Source organism: Micropterus salmoides, unplaced genomic scaffold, assembly GCF_014851395.1.
Source record: "Micropterus salmoides isolate LMB-PRFRI ecotype aquatic unplaced genomic scaffold, ASM1485139v1 Ms_hic_scaffold_18, whole genome shotgun sequence".
In the NCBI taxonomy this organism is placed as follows: domain Eukaryota; kingdom Metazoa; phylum Chordata; class Actinopteri; order Centrarchiformes; family Centrarchidae; genus Micropterus; species Micropterus salmoides.
The window spans coordinates 20,681,541-20,702,870 of record NW_024040928.1 but is presented as its reverse complement, the minus strand read 5'-3'; the positions used below and the strand labels follow the sequence as shown (position 1 = coordinate 20,702,870).

At 39.0% G+C, this 21,330-nt stretch overlaps 1 protein-coding gene across 1 annotated transcript; it reads left to right on the top strand.

Annotated features, from left to right (window-relative positions):
• Positions 1–544: 544 nt before the first annotated feature.
• On the top strand, positions 545–14,237 carry LOC119909476 (vesicular inhibitory amino acid transporter-like). Its single transcript, XM_038727723.1, has 8 exons — positions 545–1,022; positions 1,658–2,354; positions 8,230–8,366; positions 9,709–9,829; positions 9,969–10,171; positions 11,666–11,903; positions 12,206–12,368; positions 13,334–14,237. The coding sequence occupies exons 1-8, from the start codon at positions 835–837 to the stop codon at positions 13,651–13,653; spliced, it is 2,067 nt and encodes a 688-aa protein (XP_038583651.1). The 5' UTR covers positions 545–834; the 3' UTR covers positions 13,654–14,237.
• Positions 14,238–21,330: the final 7,093 nt, after the last annotated feature.

Sequence of the window (21,330 nt, the reverse complement as noted above, 5' to 3'; positions counted from 1 at the left end):
GAAAAGAAAAAAGGAGTTTAAGTGTTGCACAGAACACTTCAGAAGAGAGGAGAGCAGAGTTGGGCAGAAGTTTTGGTCCAGTTGTGTCCACTGAGTCACACTGAGAACAACTGTTCTATGGCTCCTCCTGCTGCCCTGCACAACTTACCACACTCTGGGGCAAAACTGAAGCAGCCAGGTATGAACTGTCACAAGAGCACAGCCAATTGCACATAAAGAGACGAGAAATAAGCAAAATAGTGAATATTTTATACATTTGTGTAGAGATGATTTCTTACTAAACTCAGAATGTTGTTTGAAGCTTCCAAAAAGTCAAAAATGAAATGTGAAATGTGAAACTAAATGAAATGGAGTAAGCGATGACATACAGTTCGTACTTATCAAAACGCAACCACCTAAGTCTGTGGGTTTGATTTTTCATTTGAACATTTTTATTCTATAATTTAAGTTTGGATTTTATTTTATCAGCATGTAACTGATAAATTGGGATTTCCCATCCGCTCCCAATCTATCACACACACACACACACACACACACACACACACACACACACACACACACTTCATCCCTGAGTGTACTGATCTACTGTGCAGGCCATTGTGGCTGTTTACTTCTTCACTGTCGAAAACTCTGGTATATTAAAATGTTACAGCTCACCAACTTGCCACTCACTTCATACACCTGTGCAGTTGTGTGTAGTTATGCAAGTGCGCTTGTGCAATTGTGTGTGTGGGGGGGGTGTTGGTGTTTGTACACAGTTTCTTTATGGGCAGACAATGTGAGTAATGTGTGTCTGTGTGTGTTTGGGTGAGAATTTATGTGAGTATAGAATTGATGTGTCCAGTGTCAGTCAAGCTCCCCCAGACCCTTAGACCTCCAAAGGCAGGGAGGCTGACTCTACAGGCGGTGAGGCTGAAGATGGACTCTCTTCCCAGGGCTCGTAGCTTGGGGCAGCCCTGGAGTGCAGCTGGTTCTCTGTGGGGCTGGGCCGTGTCAAGGCTACACCTGGACTGGACAACAAGGTGAGTCACATCATGGGACATATTCTTTTATAGATTTACATATTGAAGTATTTATTATTATTTATTTAATTCATAACACAATAACGTCTGTGAGCATCATGTAAAATATCTGCCAAGTTCATTGATACATGTACACATAAGATTTTTGTATTATGTATGATTACAATTGCAAGTAAAGACTATTAAAACTATAAATATTATTTTAATTTATCTTAATTAACTACATACACTAATCATAATCAGACATCATAATCAGAAAACTAAATAAGTTAAGTTTATTTATACAGTACTTTAAGGTGTTCTACAAGTCAATAAAAAAGCTCTATTTGTTATTCTGTTAATACATTAATGTTGTTATTAATATATAATTATTTTTGTTGTTTTTGATTAAGTTAAACTCCACTAGGTTGCAACAATGTTCCCCAGTTTGGTGAAGTCCACACTTTATACTCAAACTCAGTATGTAATTTTACATGTGAAGGAATAGTAATATTGTTGACAACTTGAGTTATTTTTAACTGTCCAAATACTCACAGAGCTTTGTCTTCCTATTAGAGTAAAAATATGCTGTTTGCATAAAGTGGGTGTGGACAGTGAAACCACAAATTTAAAGACTGTGTGGGTTTGATCCGCAGGTTCTTTCAGCAGGATGAAGAGATGGTGATTCTGACCCACAGTGACGAGTTGAACCGAACCTATTGTGAGGACACCAGATTGCCTTTTGACAACATCACAAACAAAAACAAGACAAGCGGCGATGACACCAGAAGAGACAGAACATCATTTAGAAGAAACAGCCTGTCTCTGACTGAACAAGATAATCCCACTGTGAGGGAGAGACCAGCTCCTAATCTGACGGGATCCACCACCACCTTACAGCAGGCGAGTCCAGCTTTCAAAGAAACCAGAGCTACTGTAATCTCCACTGGGCCCAGTGCCATCACCATGACCTCAGCGGTTTCCACTGCAGACTCACCTTGGTTAAAAAATACAAGGAGTTATGGCAAATGGAAAACATCATCTAAGATACAAGCTGACAAGGATCTGAGTTTTAACCAGAACCAGGGTAACAAGAAAAGATCCCACGGGTTGGCTGCCCTGCTTAGAGGGAATGTGCAAAAACAAAGACTTGCTGAAGATGGAGAGGAGAAAATGGAAGGAGAGGAAATTGTGGAGGGGGATTCTCAGCTCTGTACCAGCCTTGAAGAAGAGAGAACAGGGATGAGTTTGGCCAGTCCAGTTCAGTGCCCCAGTACCGCCACCACAGGTCTGAATCCTACTGCCACCATCACCGCCTGGGAGGCTGGCTGGAATGTCACAAATGCTATACAGGTATACTTATAATAATACGTGCATTGTACTTTCATATTTTAATTTAAAGGACCATTACAAAGGTTTTCCATGTTTCATCTTGTTACGTAAGACCAAATAACACATAATTCAGATTACTGCCTACCATTGCCAACTATCCCAAATGTCTTTCTAATCCGAGCACAAGCCATGGGAAAGGAAGAATGTTCCCATTTTGGGGGGGAAAGTTGCAGTCAAAAAGTTGTTTGGTTAATCATGCTGCCAAATACATCCCAAGACCCAGCAAAAAAACCTGAAGGTGAATAGATCCTGCAGGTTAATTCATTAAAAGGTTTAGTGTCATCTTCCACCATTTATTTGGTAGATCAAATCCTTTATCCCTCTTTGATCCCTTTTCCTGTTTCCTTGGCAAGACACATCACCCCGAATTGCTCCCAGTGTGTAAATGTGGGGGAAAACTTGTAAGTCACCTTGAATATACATCTCTGTCAAATTAATTTAATGTACAGGAATGACTTGCACAGACATGAAACCTATATTTGTTGGTCAAAATTATCTGATCATTTCATAGCAGTCCAGTTGTTCCTTGTAGCAAATTCTTATTTGGCTGCTGAACAGCAGTCTTCTGAATTTGACTTTCCTATGACATAGCCCATGTTTACCACAGCTGCAAACTTGGAATTAATTATTTTGTTGGTTCAGTTTCAAAACATCATTCCTCTTTTTTTCCTCCAAAACGTTACGTCTCTCTCTTTCCTCTTGTAGAAGACAAATGCAAAAAGTATGTGCCAACTGTTTAGGCGCCAAGCTGCACACTAGATTCAAAAAAGCATTAAACCTGCAGATTATTTAATCCACTCCCATTGTGTTTTAATAATACTAAACAATGCTTTTTGGTGTTGCAGGCTGCTTGTCAGGCACTCTCTGGTCTTCATAATCAAATAATGCATGAATCAAATTGAAAAGAAAAGCTCCCAGTTACAGTGTGTCCTCGTGCGGTAATGCTTATAGCTTATTTTGCTGTAAATGTTGGTAATCAACTACTGTACTCATGTAAATGCGTTTACCATTATGTGTTCAGTGAATAACTGTAGCGAAATCAAACAGCCTCCCTTGGTCCTTAAAGAGCATTATGGCATTAGGGCATGAATACAGTGTACGCATGCATGCAAACATGATTCTTCAGGAGTTGAGGTAAATTTACATCAAATACTTTTGCATCAGATTGCTGTATACATACATGGTTTAAATCACTATTAGCATAAATACACACATACACACACATGATATTCAGTAGATTAAAAAGTATGGGTGTGCTTCTTTTACTGATGCTAGTCTATCTATGTGAGTGCCAGACAGTTCCTCTTTTCATTAGAGACTGAGATTATGTGCCAGACAACGCTGTCTCTAATGAAAACTGAGACTGTGATATTTTCCATATTACTGATTTAAACTGCCTAATCAAATCTATGATTTGTTTCTTCTGAAACCTCAATACTTCCAGATATATTTGCAACAGTGCTTTGATTGGAATAGTTTCTATTTTACTGTTGCACATCAAGTTTTTCAGCTTCTTTCCTTGGCTGTTGGGTTGGGTGATGTTTTATAGGTTATCTATTACCTGCAGCACACTGTAATCAGGAACCGCAACCAAAGAGATTACTGAGTAATCGCTTTGTTATGAGGTCACAGGTAGGTTAAGTTAAGTGACTACTGGATGACAATTTTTTTTTTTATCAAAGGTGATGATTCGTTGGATGCTTAAAGTGATGGATAACCACATAGTAACAACAAAAAGACGCAGAATGTATCTGATGTATAAACACCTATCCGTGCCATTACAACAGATCCATTTGTTAAGAACAGATGTCTTGATAATGGAAAAAAGAACAGCCATTTTATCTCCTATCAAGGTTAAAAAGAAAATATGCATTTTCCGGTTGTGGTTTATTGATGCCAATATAAACTGCCTGTCTGCCAGCTTAATAAAGTTTTTATTAGAGAGCAAATTTGCTGCCAAAACTGCAAAACCCAGCTCTCAAAGCAACAGGGAATACTATCAAGCTCACTTTTAATTCCAACCTGACTGTTAATGAGGCAACGCCAGTTTGTATGTCTTCATCGCGGATTAGAGATGAGGACACTAAGAAAAACTTATATTAATTGCACTGCCTATTTACTATACTCTGTTTCTGAGTCATGTTTTACCTTAAACTGGGTTAAAAATTCAAGTTCCAATCCAAGTGCAAGCCGTAGGGAAATGAAGAAAGTTCCCCCTTTTTTTCTGGAAAGCTTGCTGTCAAAAGTTATTTGGTTAATCATGCTGCCAAATACATCCCAAGACCCTACAAAAAAGTGAAGCTGAATAGATGCTGCAGGTTAATTCATAATTTTTAAAAGTACATTTTTGCAGTTTTAGTGTCATCTTCCACAAGATTTGGTAGATCACCTCCTGTAATATTATCATATTATCATTTCCACTATTATCTTGATCAGATATTTTGCCAGAGGAATTATTTTAATTGTACTTCCTTAAAGGTTAATCGGCCGATTGAATTCCAAACCAATTAATCATTTGGTTTATAAACTATCAGAAAATAATGAAACGTTTCGGTTATAATTTTACAGAGCCATGGTGACGTCTTCAAATTGCTAACCTTTAGTCACCATAATACTCTTAAAAAACATTATATATACCCAGTTTAGCAGCAGATAATTATAGTAATTTTCATTGCTGATTACTCCATCGTTTTTTCTTTTTCAATTAAATTAAGGGGCACAAATTTAAACAGAAAGCCTGCATCAAAAACAGGAGGTGTGGAGTGTGAAAGATGTTGGCATTTAGGAGGCAGTTTCAAGAAAATATGTCATCCAGTTGCATTACGGGAAATGTAGAATGCACATTTTGTGGAGCTTGACCCATGCTAGATGCTGAAAGTGGGATATCTCGGCTTTTGCTGCTTTGATTTTGATCATTATTATTACTATCTGCCCCATGTGAGTCACGCAACTTTATGGAAGTGCTTTATAACTTGCTGGACTACCTACTACTTTAATTAATAATTTACACTATAGAAAATTAATGAATGATTGGCATTTTTGCTTAAATAATGATTGAAATGATTACTCAAGTATTAGAATAGTTACCAATTAATTTTCTGATGATCGACTAACCAATTAAATCAACTAATCTTTTCAGCTCTAGTATAATCTTTTCCATAAAAGTAAAACAATTTTCTATCATCATTGTCAACCTCACTATGCTATGGCACCTTTCATGATCATAGACAAACCCATTGCAGGGTACACACGTCCAAAAAATGTCTTCAGGTGCTGGATCAAAAACCAACCCGAAGGCAAAAGTCAGACAAAAGATCTACACACACTGTCCTGATAGCTCCCAGCAAGTTTGATTTAACGGAGCAACGTTTGCTTGGAACAACAACAGATCCTACTTTTCTTTCACAGATTTTGAAATAAATATGTTTTGATCGTCTCTCTCAAGGGTTAACATCTGTGGATGTATCGCCCCCCTTTTTTTATTCTTTCTTTTGTTTGGGTTGATTTTCCTGTTTAAGGTAAGAGTTGATGTATTAGATTTAATATGTTGTTGTAAGATATATATTTTTTCTATTTCTCCATTTCCATAAAGGTATGCTTTGTCCCCTATATGGGAGTATTAGACCATGTTATCCAGCTCTGTAGTGATAGTGATTGATGAAGTGATGAATGTCTTTGTATCTGTATGTTGCTTGTTCTGCTTTTTACGATGGTCATTTGACAATGCCTGATGAAGATCTCTATTAGACCGAAATGTTGCTCTGTTAAATTAAACTTGCTGGGAGATAGTGTGCAGATCCTTTTCACTTTTCCTGATCATTATCAGCAACAAAGAAAGTAACATGAGTAGTAGTAGAAGTAACATCTTCTCCATCCTTTACACAAACATTTATACACTGTGAAAGGATTGCAAGACAATAGCAGAAATGTCATTTTCAGAGTTTCATCATTTGAAAAAACAGAAGAACTTTTATTAAACTAAAGACAACAACATTTGTCATGGTTTAAAAAAAAGACTTCCAGTTATTTAAAACCTGTCTGTTTCAGGTTGGATCTGCATCACCTTATCCCCTCATGGCTGGGCAAAATACATCTCTCTATCTCTTTTTGTGCACAGGGCATGTGCTTGCATAACATACCGTGCATGACCTTAGCAGCTGAAATCTTGGGACCTGGGAAGTCCAGACAGGAGCAGTGAACGTGTAATAATGTTTTTTTTCCCCAGCATATGTCGCTGAGATACCCTTGCTGCTTGCTGGCCAATATTGTGAATGTAAGGTATGAAAAAGAGCATATGTGCTCGGTCAACATTCCCTGAATAAACAGATTTCGACTGTCTTTGGGCGTCATATTATGGCGGGATGGAGCAGAAAAGAATAAATCATCTTCTCCATAGCCAATGAGGTATTTTTTTTGGTTCTTGCCTTATTGTATCAGTTTGTAATTCGGGTTGTGCTCAGAGTAACCAATGAGGAATTAGCTGGCAAAACCACAGAGAGAAGAAGTGGAGGGAGAGAGAGAAGGGGGGAGAGAGGGGGGTGAAATTGTAAACTTGAGTGTCAGATTTCTCTCAAACTGCTTTCATCCCCGGCAGCTCCATTTGAACATCAAAGCTCTATCAGCATATGCCTAACAGACACCAGTTACAAAATAGTAACTTGAAAGAGAGAGAATGTGTGCTTGTCTGTTTATGCATCCACAATGTGTGTTTGCGTGTGCGTGAGTCTGCGGTAGTGATGTGCTATGATGTGTTTCCATAGCTCCCTCTCCATGTTCCAACAGTCAAAACACAGCAGCTCCATCAAAGTAGCTTGTTGTCTCCTCTGATCTCCCCTTGTCCTCCTCCTCTTCCTCCATCAACCTCCTGCTCTCTAGCCCTGAGTTTGTATCTCTCCTTCCTCCTGCTCTGTTCCCTACACCTTCTCTCCTCTATCCTGTCCTCTCTTCTCCTCTCCCAGGCAGTCACTAATATTTTCCCCTCAGTGATGGGCCTAAGCTCGACACTCCTCGTTCCTTCTGCTCCTGCTGGTCTCCGGCATCCTCAAACTCTCCAGGCATTAGGCCAAAACTCTTCTCTCGCCTCCTCATCTTCCAACCATGAATGGTCCTTTCTTCTCTTCATTTCCTTGTCAGTGGTCTTCCTTAGTCTTTTTCCCCCTCTTTTCTTGCAACAAAATTTTTGAATTTTCACATTTCAAGAATTGTCAGCTATTATTTCTAATGGAAACAAGTCAAGGCCTAGGACCGGAGGGCTCTGCAGCGGGTGATTAAAACTGCTCAGAAGATCATCATTGATATCATTTGAATTTGATATCGGGGAGGTGAGGTGCCTACACAAAGCCCAAAGGATACTAAAGGACAGTACCCACCCCAACCACAGCCTGTTCACCCTGCTGAATCTGTGAAGACAGTCACTGTTGTGACAGATTCTTATATAAGCTATAAACTCTGAAAGTTTTTCCTCTTTTGAATCACAGATGCTCAAAGTAGGTGCTTTTAACACATTTTACTTTGTGTTAATTTTACCGTCCTCCTGGCCCGGCTGGCGTCTTTCTTACTGATTTTACTGAATTTTTATCATCTATTATCAAACTGGTCCTAATAATTGGGGACTTTAACCTGCATATCGATAATATCGCATGTAACACAGCTGCGGATCTCCTATCTCTCTCACACTCTTTTAATTTTACTGAGCATGTAACCCGCCTTTCACCCGATGCCAGCTGGGATTGGCTCAAGCCCCCCCCCCCTGAAAGTCTGTTGTATATATTTTCTCACTGTCCTCTGAAGCCTCCCCAATAATGGTTTTTCTTTCTATCTCTCTCTTCTCCCACAGGGTATCTTTGTGTTGGGTTTACCCTTTGCTCTGGTCCAGTCAGGTTATGTGGGTCTTGTTCTGCTGGTTCTGTCAGCCTGGGTCTGCAACCACACAGGGAGGATCCTGGTGACCTGTCTATATGAAGAGGATCAAAGGTAGGGTTCCTATTATATTCTAATCATTTGGTGTCTATTCTGGCACATGAGCGCGTAGCGAGGCGCACATCACCAGCTAGATAAACACTCTTGATTAACTTGATTTAAAGCAGCACTAGATGGCTTCAGTGACAGAGGATCGTAAAGTTGGTTATCAACGTGCACTTGTACGTCCGTTTATTCAAGACACAGCACTCAATGTGGTCAAGTTGCTGAAGTGTGAAACTGTAAATAATACAAAAGTGACTATGAAATAATGTACATAAATAATATTAAATACAATGAAAAATTAGCAGAAAGAAATTCTATAAACATAGATGAACTAATCTACTCACAAACAAAGCTTCCCCAAGGTTAACACAGGCAGATGGAGCAAGATGAAGTGAGGACTTGAAGCATGCCATTCTCTAGCTTGTTTACAGGAAAATGGCAGAACTGATCATGTGACTACGATCAATGTGACTATTAACAGCTAATGAGAGAGCATACGTCTAAAATGACAAGAACAGGTGACATTTACTTAATGACCTACAGGAGGTGCTACAAACACTTGAACAGAATGAATGCATGTAACATTACAGTGTCAATTAACTAATAGCAACATCACTCTATAGCTAGGTAATATCACTTTTAATTCATAAAAGCACTTGCAGTGGGTTTTCTATTGTATTGAAAGCAAGGATGTGCTAAGCACCTTATTTAACTTGCTGTGGCACTTCTGGACTGTACTTCCCAAAGAGCACTTGTCAGTGTGATCAGTGCTAGGAGTTTTTTTTCTTGGAGTCATTGTTGACTAACTTTGAGTTTCCGCAGGTGCTCTCCTCTCTGTATTTTCAGCAGGGGTGACTATTATTTCTGACAACAGAGTCATTCTTATATTTATTCATCCCATTCTATTCAGACTCCTCTTCTTACCAAATACACATACATGTTATTCTGTTCATTCAGCACTGGTACGCTTTAGAAATACACCTCTGCCACAGCTAAAAGAAATGTGACTGTGTTGGGTTCTGTAATGCTGTGATATTCGTGTTTACTTTTGCCTCATTCATTTGTGGTGTTCTGTCAAATTATATTTTGATTCAGATTAGTTCAAATGAGTCTGATTTTAAATATGCATTGCCAGCTGTAAAAAAACAACTTTAAAAACTTGAATATAAGCTTCAACACAGCAAATGCAATTCTTATATTTTTGAGGGAAAGTTTAGTTTTTATTAAAGATGTATTGAAAATGTGCTTAATAGTTCGAAGACAACATGATGTAGCTTTGAAAACAGAAAAAAAACGTGAATTTGTATCGGACACACATTTATCATTGCAAGGAGGTTTTTGTATCTTTCAGCGGAGGGTCGGTGTCAAAGGTCAGAGTCCGACACAGCTACCAGGACATAGTGAAGGTCTGCTGCAAAGGACTGTGGCCCAACTGTCCTGGACTGGGGGGGTGCATGGTTAATGGAGCTCAGGTAACACACACATTCTTTATTTTGTTAAACGTTCTGCACATGTCTATAAACTGAGTTGTGATAAATGTCCAGTAAATACCTGAAGTAAACATCTCTCTTTAACCCTGTTTAATTTTTTATTCTTTTTTTTACTTTACAGATCATTGAGCTGTTGATGACCTGTACCCTGTATCTGGTTGTCTCCACCAATCTGTTGTCTGACAGTCTATCAGGGATGGCTGTTCCTAGATCAGTGTGTTCTCTGGCGTCTCTGATGTTCCTGCTGCCCTGCCTGCTGCTGACTGATCTCAGACCAGTCTCTACCCTCAGCCTGCTGTGCTCCCTGGCTCACATACTGATCAGGTGATAGAGTGGAAGTCGCATCAAGTTTGTTCTGACAGAGCAGAACAATTGTGCACACTGTCAGGTGATCGGTAACAGCTGACAAACTCCACCAACTGTGTTAAATCAGGACGAGGCGGCCTTTATAATCCGCTCTCATTCTCACTCTTGATCATTTTGAAGCTGCTCCTGCTCCACTGCTATTACTGGTTGTTAGATTTATTTCTCATGCTAGGTGACTTGCATGAGACAAAGGAAAATGGAGATGGATCTTGAAGTTCTCCAGCTTTAGATCTTTTCTTTGGCTATTAAGTCATGTGCAAATACATTATTTCTCAGTTATCCTCTGACAATTCAAAACTTAAGCTGAGAGAAAAATATTTTATCTGGACCTCTATCTATCTTTCTCTTGCTGCAGCTTGGATTAATTGGGAACCACCCTCCGGAGCAAAGGTTTAATAACCAAATAAAAGTAACCCTTTGTTGCATGCACATCATGGCAAATGGGAAACAACACTGTGTCAGTTGGATGCAGAGATGCTCAGAGTCCAAGCAAGTCTCAAGTCACTCGTGGTTATAATGAATGAACCTGATGAACCTGCTGCGTTCAATCCATATTTATTAACCTATTTTTCACTTACAGAGCAAAACCATGTAGTCTAATGCATCTACAACTAATGACAGCTTATAAATTACTGTAAGTCAACACATCCCCCAGACTCTCAAACCAGTGTAATGTAACTAAATAAAACTGTAATGTTACATGATCAACAATAAACCTGTAACCTGTGTTTCACAGAGCACAACCATGTAATGTGCAATGCAATTAATGACAGCTTAAACTATTGTAAGTCAACACAAACAAAGCCGGTGTTTGTTGTCCCCTCTCATGTGTGGCCTGCACAGCTGATACTACGTGTTATGTAGGTAGGTTATAGGTAACAGAGGGAGGGGAATAACAGCAAGCTCATCAGAGCCTTCCTAAAAATAAACATTGTTCACAAGTCCTGCACCTCGAGCTCGAGGCAAGTCTTTTGAAGAGGAGTCTCAAGTTGAGTTTATTGATTTTTAGTTAGAATAGGTTTAAATTAAATTAAGAATATGCATTCCATGTTAATAAGAAAAAACAAAATCCCTGTCTTTTGAAAATTATGTATCTCCAAAACTGCAAGCTTTCATGAGTTAAGAAAAACAGCTGTGTTCAGCTTTGTGCCTAAACATTTTAAGCTAGTTTATTAAGCTGAAGAAGTAGGAGACTTTTCAAAAACTATACAGGAACAATGAATCTAGTTTGTCTGAAAATATTTCTTCCTTTGTTTTCCTCATCTGCCTTTAGGTAGGACTTTTATTGCCCTGAGAGTGACCAAATCTTAATGGGCCTTCTTCTGTTGTATTATGTTGAATGAATTAATAAATGAAAGAATTAGTATTACATTGATTTTAGATACTTTATTCCAGTAATTGAGGATTATGTTTTCTCATGTTCTCTCCTTTTGTCTCTGACCCCACTAACAGCCTGTTGGTCATGCTGTACTGTCTGAGTCGGTCCAGCAGCTGGTCCTGGTCCTCCCTGTCTCTGTCCGTGGACCCGGAGGACTTCCTCGTCTCTGTGGGAGTCATCATCTTCTCCTACACCTCGCAGATCTTCCTCCCTCCTCTAGAGGGCAGTATGGAGGACAGAGGGCAGTTTAATGCCATGCTGGCGTGGACTCATGGTGCCGCCTGCATCATAAAAACCCTGTTTTCTTTACTGGTTAGTGACAGGGCAAATTTACCTGTAATTTCTATGATTACTGAGTTCATAGAGTTGCTTGACTGCGTTTCTGATGGCTCTAAAAGTAACATAGAGGTTAGTTTTGTTCCATCAGTTTTTACAGCTGCTATTTTCTAATTTGTTGATGGCCGAATATCTAAAAATGTTGAGACAGTACTATAATGTATTTTTGGCTCGACATCTAGCTGACAACAGCAGGTCTGATCAAAGGATGGAAGAAGGGACGGACAAGTGGAGTGATTGATTGACTGACTGCACTGATAGTTTACTTCATCCATCAGGCCGTGTTGACATGGGGGGCAGAGACCAGTGAGGTCATCACAGACAACCTGCCCTCTGACCTTCGACCTCTCGTCAACCTGTGCCTGCTGGCTAAAGCCCTGCTGTCCTACCCTCTGCCATTCTACTCTGCTGCTGAAATACTACAGACCTGTCTGCTTGGAGGTGAATACTACTAACAGATCTATTCTATATTCAAACCTCTAACCTTGCCCAAAGTATTGTCACCATATGTGAAGTTAGTTCCTTCAAGTCATCTGGATGCTGGCATCCACCTTTGAACCCCATGACTACCAAAGATTACCAATAAAGTAATCTGATAACGATTTAGGAAACATATGTTTTGATTCACAACAGATATTTAATTCTGGACCCTCAATGTGTTTTCACACTGTGAGCAACATGAGCAAATTAGATTAGATCAATTTATTAATCCCCAAAGGGTACGTACAAATCAGACATGTCACAGCAGACAACATGTGAAATACATAGTGCCACTACACTAGTCCCACCAACATGACAACTAACTCGTACTAACTGCACCTAAAATCAAGAGCAACAAAGTCAGCAAAACATGAAATGAAACCTCAAAAAGAATGTCAAAAAAATCCAACCTATAGCTCAGAATACAAGCAAATATCACATGCCATTTATTTTCACTTGAGAGTCGGGTGATCAGGAAATTTCGCTAATGTGTTGACTGTCAAAACATTTGTCACCATGGCTGAACTTTTCATAATTATTGACTGTCAACAGTCATGAAGTCATCAGATTATGATACTTTACTTTTTGCCCTCGAAATGTAATGTAGTGTTATGATGAATATTTTCACTGGGCAAAATGAACAAAAGATGATTAAAGTTTCCCTGTCCTCTACAGCTTTTTTCAAGCAATAGTCAAGTCTTTCACTCATCAGTAAATAATGCCACATAATTGGTACTTGTTCTATTCACTTACTTGTACTTGTAAAGTTGGAGGCTGATGATGCCCCTACATACGTAGATGCAACTGGAAAACAATAAGTCAGAATAGAGCAACACATACACAAACGTTGCTTACAGGGTCAACACAAACTGTCACCAAAAGCGCTGTAGCCTTTCAACTTCTCTGCTTCAATCTTCTTTCTGCAGATGCTGTTATCTCATCGTACTCCAAACACGGAGGTCAAGGTGTGCCTCGTCCGGCCCTGATGGTCCGCGGCGCCTTGTTGATGACATCATACCTACTGGCCCTGCTAGTCCCCAGGTTCTCTCTGTTGATGGGTTTGACAGGCAGTGTTACCGGGGCGGCCATGACACTCATATTGCCGTGCCTGTTTCACCTCAGACTGCAGTGGAGCCGCCTCACTGTGAGGGAGCGGCTGATAGATGTGTGTATACTGAGTCTAGGGGTCATCTGTAGTGTGTCTGGGGTGGTTTGCTCAGTGACAAGACTGGTGGAAGGACTCTAGGAGGGGTGGATGATGAATTAATGGATGGATGGATGGATGGTAAGGTAAGGTAGATGTGTGGACACGTTAAGCAGGTCATTCTGAAGAAAAGGACAGTTGCAATCTCTCCTTTGTAATATTTTCTGCATTAGAATACTATGTAAGTGCATGATTGGTCCTTCAAGCAGCAACAATTTTATATTTACAATGGATCAAATGGCTGACTGTAATGTCAAAGGGGTCACTCATAGTGACAAATCCACAGAGAATTATCACCAACTCTGCACTTCCCCTCAGCTCTGCATTTTATCATCTTTCAGCTCATAGCTTTGGTTTTCCGGTCCACAACTTTACTGTTTTAATTCTCTCACCATTCTCATCAGGATTGTTTTTGGCCCCAGCATGCAGCAGTTTTCAGCAGAAAAAAAAAATAATCCACTGTACACTACTTGCCCAACACCAAACAGCAAGACAGACAAAGTTAGCAAAGCGAAGCCCTTTAGAGGTCTGAGCACACAGGTGTCATTTACACTTGGGACGCTGGGAACATGTCCCCACCATTTTTTGAAATTGTTGATTTTGTCCCCTCCACTTTTTGAAAGCATTTGCTAAAGTTTTTTTGAAAATTAGCTTGCAACAAGAAATGTTAAATAACACAACAACTTGCACAATAGGAAAACATGAAATGCAATGTAAATATAGAAGAAAACAGATCTGCCTTGTCCAAAAACGTAACTTAGGCTAAAAAAACAAGCTGCTGATTACTGCATTATATTCAATAATAGTTTTATAATCTGAATTGTCACCAACCACATGAATTTTGTTTCCCTTCATATAAATAAAAGACATTTCCACCATAAATTGGTGCAGAAAATGTCTCTAGAATGCAGGAAATCAAGAGTTTAATGGGGGAGGACCCCCAGACCACCCAATTGAATAGCCTATTTCATCAATGAAGATTTCTTATAAATAGCATTGGAGTATCTAATTGTCTTCTTCGTGTGACTCCAATATTGTGCAGTCTCACGTCTCGTGGGCTAAATGTTTCGTCAGACCCCTAATATGAGCCCTTAAATGTCCCCACCACTTTTCAACACAAAGTGATGCCCTTGTGAGCACATACAAAACAGTTTGCTAAACTTGTTTCTGCTGCCGCCAAGTGGCCAAAAAATCAGTTATTGCAAGTTAACATCCTTATACTTACTAAAAAGTATAAAAAAGGCTTGTTTATGTAAAACAGACAGTTTGCGGCAACTTCTTTAGTTCTTTTTTCAGTTCAAATTCTTAAATGTAGCTTTTCTGAAACTTTTAGTAGATATGTTAATGTACGGAATATGTAATTCAATAAACCTAAGAGTTCATTATTGGACTTGAACGAAACCATAAAGAATTTGTACAAATTTCATATTGTACAGAAGCAGTTAGTCATGAGATACAACAGGGTGGGTGGACAGTGCACAAAAAATCCTGTTATGTTTTATTCTAGAAAAACTTTTTTATATCCATGATAAATAGCAAAGGACACTGTAATATAAAGGAAAACATCCACATCAATGTCAAATTTAAATAGATCTTGTAGAATGTGGTGATCTGTGTTGAGTTTGTTTTATTATTCAGCTTTACCATGGATTCATTTGATTATTGCATTCAAATAGAAAATTCATATTCTGAACAAAAAGACATTTTCATACTTGGACAAAACAATCCCAACTCATGGTAATGTCACCTGATGAAGACCATGTAATACAGCTGAAAGCTAGTAAGCAGACCTTAAGTTGGGATCGTTTGTCAAACTACTACTTCCAAGGTAAATAATGAATACTTCATTTTGAATACTGTCCTTAAAGTAAAAGAATCATAACACCAACAGGGTCTTCTATATTTTATCTTTAGATTCTTCTTTTATACAATCATTTGCCCTCCATCTAGTGTACTAAATATAACATCATATGGAAGGTGGCATATTTTGTAGTGACATATGGACAGTGAAATCTTTTAGTTACCATGGTGAAATATTACAGATGGTGCCAAGTAAAGTGAGTGATGAGAATTAATGAAACCATACAAAATAACAATCAGTATGTCAGCCACATGTTTTATATTCACCTGTCACCACTGGAGATGTTTGTGGCATTTCATCAACCAAAGCATCAAAACTTTTAAATCTAATTTCCAACACAATTTCTTCTCTCTTGTTTGTGAGAAGAAATAAAAGTGTAATTAATGTTTTTGCAATTGCATTGGACAGCAAAAGAGGATGGTCACAAAGTCGTTAATGCAATGATGATAGAAGAATGCCCCAGGCTATCTTTTCAAGAAGTTATATATGCTGTGATTCATAATTGAACAATGAAGGGTGCCGATTCTGTTCCAGTTTATGGTGTTGCTGTAAGGAGACAAGGTGGCCATTAGTGGAACAAGCTTAACTACAATGCAATTTATTCTATTTTTGAAGACTTAATGTCTAGATGAACATTTTTGCTGTGCAGCATTATTGTAAGTATTATTAATGTGTGAAGTTTATCTTTGTTGTGAAAATTGTCTAATTAGCCTGCAGGGGAAATAAACATAAAAACAATAACTTATCTTTTTCTCCTTTGGGTTGGAGAAGATTGAGTGATGTTTGTCTTATCTCGTGTCTTAATTTGTTAATGTTAAAACATGTATGGAGGGACTTTGTGTGTGTTTCCGTATCTTGGTAGGTGGGAGTCATATTGGCTTTGGTTCTGCTTCTGTTTATGTGCGTCCAATGCACTGTGGAAGTGGATTGAACCAAAGTGAGAAAGAAGAGAAAAAGAGCAGAAAAGCAGAGACAAAAGGAACCACAGATGAGACTAAAATGGTTTCAATTTTCACACTGTTAAAAATATCTACTGAAAATGTGAAAAGTGAGAGGAAAGAAAAATGAGCTGGAAAAAGATAAGAGAAAGGGCAAAAACAAGAGAACTGAATCACAGCTGAATTAAAGAAGGTCAATAGAAAGACAAAGTGGGAGGAGACATTAAAGTTTTCAGTTGTTCCTGTGAGGGTTTGATGTAACTTAAGATGATTCAGGCGTTTGTGGGAACGCTGTATTCCTATTAGTCACTAGTTAGACATCAAGTTAGACACACATATGTAGGCACAACACTGCACAACAGTAACAATGCAAAATGAGATGATTTTGTCTGAGCACAAAATTGTCTCTGAAAGCAATGTGGATTTGCATTGTTAATCTCTGTAGCTCAGTAATGTTTTATTTGATCAAGTGCAAAGGAGAATGAAAGGCAGAATGACAAAGAGAGTGGAGGAGATGTTAAAAGAAAATGAACACAATGTCAGACAACAGGAAACCCGAGACTGTCACTATAGTTAGTTTACTTGCGTAGTTTCGCTCAATTCCTGCATGTCTATGTTATTACATCATGATTATGTTATTTGATCCCATAGACACTCAACAATTCAGCCAAGATAATATTGCTGTTTGACTTAACTTCAAACAATACCAAATGCATACAAGACTGTCCTAAGGCATTTGTTAGTTTCTGACTCTGGGAAAGTAGGAAAGACAATAAACTTTCTCTCTTTAACCAAATCACACACATTTCGTCTGTTCTATATGATCTCCTTTTGATAACTTATGTAGTATTTTCTTCACTTCCGTTCAATGTGCCTCCCCAGAAACAGTTTGGAGCACTCCAGGGATATACACTCACCGGCCACTTTATTAAATACACCTGTTCAATTTCTTGTTAACACAAATAGCTTTTCAGCCAATCACATAGCAGCAACTCAGTGCATTTAGGCATGTAGATGTGGTCAAGACAACTTTCTGAAGTTCAACCCGAGCATCAGAATGGGGAAGAAAGGGGATTGAAGTGACTTTGAATGTGGCATGGTTGTTGGTGCCAGACATTCTTTTAGAAACTGCTGATCTACTGGGGTTTTGCACGCGCAACCATTTCTAGGGTTTACAGAGAATGGTCCGAAAAAGAGAAAATATCCAGTGAGCGGCACTTGTGTGGAAGAAAATGCCTTGTTGATGTCAGAGGTCAGAGGAGAATGGGCAGACTGGTTTGAGATGATAGAAAGGCAACAGTAACTCAAATAACCACTTGTTTCAACCAAGGTGTGCTGAATACCATCTCTGAACGTACAACAGGAAACTCTGGCTACAATTCGCCTTAGTACCAATTAATCATTGTTTAAACGTGACAGTCTACTGTCTACTGAGTATTGTTGCTGACCATATCCGTTCCTTTATGAACACAGTGAACCCATCTTCTGATGGCTACTTCTAGCAGGATAATGCACTATGTCACACAGCTCAAATCATCTCAAACTGGTTTCCCTGTACTACAATGGCCTCCACAGTCACCAGATCTCAAACCAATAGAGCACCTTTGGGATGTGATAGAACGGGAGAGCAACTGCGTGATGCTATCATGTCAATATGGACCAAAGTCTCTGAGGAAGAATTAAGGCAGTTCTGAAGGCAAAAGGGGGTCCAACCCGGTACTAACAAGGTGTACCAAATAAAGTGGCCAGTATAGCACTTAATTTGAATACTAATGTATAAACTTTATGGTGCTATTTGTAACATTTTAAAAATTTTTGTAGCATGTCAGTTGAGGTTAATAATACTGGCTGGCAATAATAAGATGTCATTCCATCGCTTCTTTCTTGTTATCCTTCCTTCTTTCAGTTTTTCCAGCTTTTTTCCTTTTTTTTGGTTAGGGTTAGACTTACAGTCTATCTACCCTCTCATCTTACAACCTCTCTCTCACACACACACACACACACACACACAGGGTGACCTGTTACCTCCTTACAGACATAATTGAAAGACGCACGCGCGTGTGTGTGTGTGTGTGTGTGTGTGTGAGAGAGAGAGAGAGAGAGAGAGAGAAAGGTCAGTTACATATCATGATGTGGCATGTATATACCAAACAGCATGTTAGTCTGTCAGCTATCCATTGTTTTCTCTCTCTCTCTCTCTTTCTCTCTCTCTCACGGACATACACACACACACACACACACACACAAACACACACACAAACACATACACACAACTTAAATGGCCTTTAAAAGAAGATGACAGAGTCAGACATTGCATGCCCCCTCAGCCACCCTTCACACCCAAGCAAACATTTGTTTGGTGAGTTGAAAGTGAAAAGTCCACTGTCTACACTGATACAGACATCCTTTCTTAGATGTCTGTATGTAGACAGGTTACATATAACTCTTGTTTTAACCTTACACAAATGTGACAAAGGAGCATTGTCCTGTTATGGATCATGGTGAGTATGCCTCTTCCCCTGATAAACAGACTAACACCAGTTTAATCAGTCTTTTGGACCAATTCTAAACCAGGTACAGACTGGTATTATTTTTGGAAAGTATATGATTGTAATAAGTAAAGTGATCACCTTCTTTATTGAGTAATAAGTAAAGTATCCAACACTGTTGAAGTGTTTACCTGTAATTTGATAACACCATCAGGCCCGATTGATTTAAACTGAACATGTTGGTTCCTTGTCTTTTCAAGAAGCCTCAATGTAAAGTAACCTCACACCCTGCGGGGTGAGGAGCCGATCCACGCAGACAAGATAATTCAGAGTCTAGCGTCTAAACGACACTTGTCAGCGTGAGTCTCTTCAGTGTGAAACTGTGAAACTACCAGCAAGTTTGGCAGTCGTGACCCAGTGGTCAAATCTCACCCAAATCAAATTCTAAAACAATGTCACAGTTTTGAGGTCAGTCTGGTCTTGAATTGTTGCATGACTGGATTTTGAAATAGCGCACTCTGCCTCTGCCTGCTAGACTTTGCCAGCCTGGGGAAAGGAATAAACTGTACACACTACTGGAATATTTACTGTGTCGGTTAACATTTAGTATTGTAAGGGGCAACATGGTTGTCCAGGAGTTTAAAGGGCATGCACAATGTAACTGCAACTTCTCTGATTAAAGTCCAGCTATGGACCTAGCATTCCCCATCTTTCTCTGCCCTCATTTCCTATCAAATCGTTACAATCTGCTCTTTAAAAAAGGAATCAAACACTCCATTTACAGAAAACCTTTAAGAGGTCCATGTTCATATCCGGATACTGCAATGAGTCAAAATTTGTGTGTGTGTATGTGTGTGTGTGAGTGTGTGTTGGGTGTGGCGCCCTCTTTGCTCCCTCCTGATTGTGGCACAGCCCACTCTTAGCCTGCCATTCATCATCTCATCAACTCTGCATCAACTTTCTCTATCTCTCTGCCGTGCGAAATCATGGATTCATAGGTATTCCTCGTGTTGTGTGAATTACCTGTACTTACCTGTCCTAACAATATACATTTTAATACCAACTTCCTTCCCTATGTTCGTATTAAGTGATGGTTACACGTGCACTAAAAGAGGTGCTTCTTGTTTTAATTTTTACAGTTGTTAACTATGACTAGTGACCACTAAACGCAATAGCCTACCATTTAAAAGTTATGCATGAGATAAAGATAATTGTGATTAATATTTTAATGAATGGAACATCAGTTGTGTGAGGAAATGTGTACATTTTTACTCATATTAACTCAGTCTCTTGCAGTGAGTACAAAACACCAATATCAATGCACAGAAGTCATTTATTTTGTTTTCATCTTTTAATCATTATTGTGCTGAAACCAGCATTAAACTACAAGCAAAAGCAATTTTTCTGGAAGACATACAAAAAAACACAATGTTCCCTCTGTGCTGATAGCTTGATGACCTCTGGAGCAAATGATTTATCATAAAGCAGATCTAATATCTTGTTATTCGTCATTGCTACAGTTGTCCCAAAAATTGTATTCAATACACCTGGAGCTGTACTCGATGATAAATGATACTATTTATATGCAGGACTTTAGCTATAACTTTTGGTTTAGTGAATTACAGTAATAGCTCTTAGGTGAGCTATTTTGGTGTTTGATTTTCCAGAGAGCATGATCATTTTGCAGGGAGGTCCTTTTTGAAAAATTGTCCCAGTGTCCAGTGTTGTACAATAGGCCCTTATGCTTTGCCACCTAGCCTCTGAAATCATCAGTATTTTTAGACCTTACTGGCTCTGATTTAGCCTGAGTGTGGGTTGGGTTGTGCCATGTCATCTGGGGTCAGGTTGGAAGGTTGTTTCAGTCGATCCCACTGCACCCAATTATGTACAAGATGTATGCACTCACCACACAGTGAGCTGCTCTGGAAAAAGTATCCACTGTGTCACATATGGCAATAACTGTGGTTGTCCTTCAACTGGGTGACCCAGGTTTAAATCCCTGTGAAGGAAAGCATGCATCCTACTTTGAGATACGGTCACATCAACATTAAAAAGAAATGTTTGACATTTTGGGAAATGCTTATTTGTCTATTCCTGAGTTTTAGATGTGAAGACTGACATCACTCTCATATCTGTATGGTAAATAGGAAGCTAACTAACTAAGCATTAAAGGGGCTATATTAGTTTTTCTTTAAAATCACTTAATAAATAACTTTTTTACTGCCTTTTTGTCAACAGGCTGTGACCTCACTTAGAAATGAACCACACGCCTGTTTTCTGTGTTTCTTGTAACAGCCACTATTCTGCTTCTTATGTGAAGGTATCGGGTCGGGTTGTTGCTTCGCACGCTCTTGAGCCTCTCTCACACTACAGCAACAACACTGCAGCTTACGAAATGCAGTCCACTAACACCACAAAAATACCGGCTCCC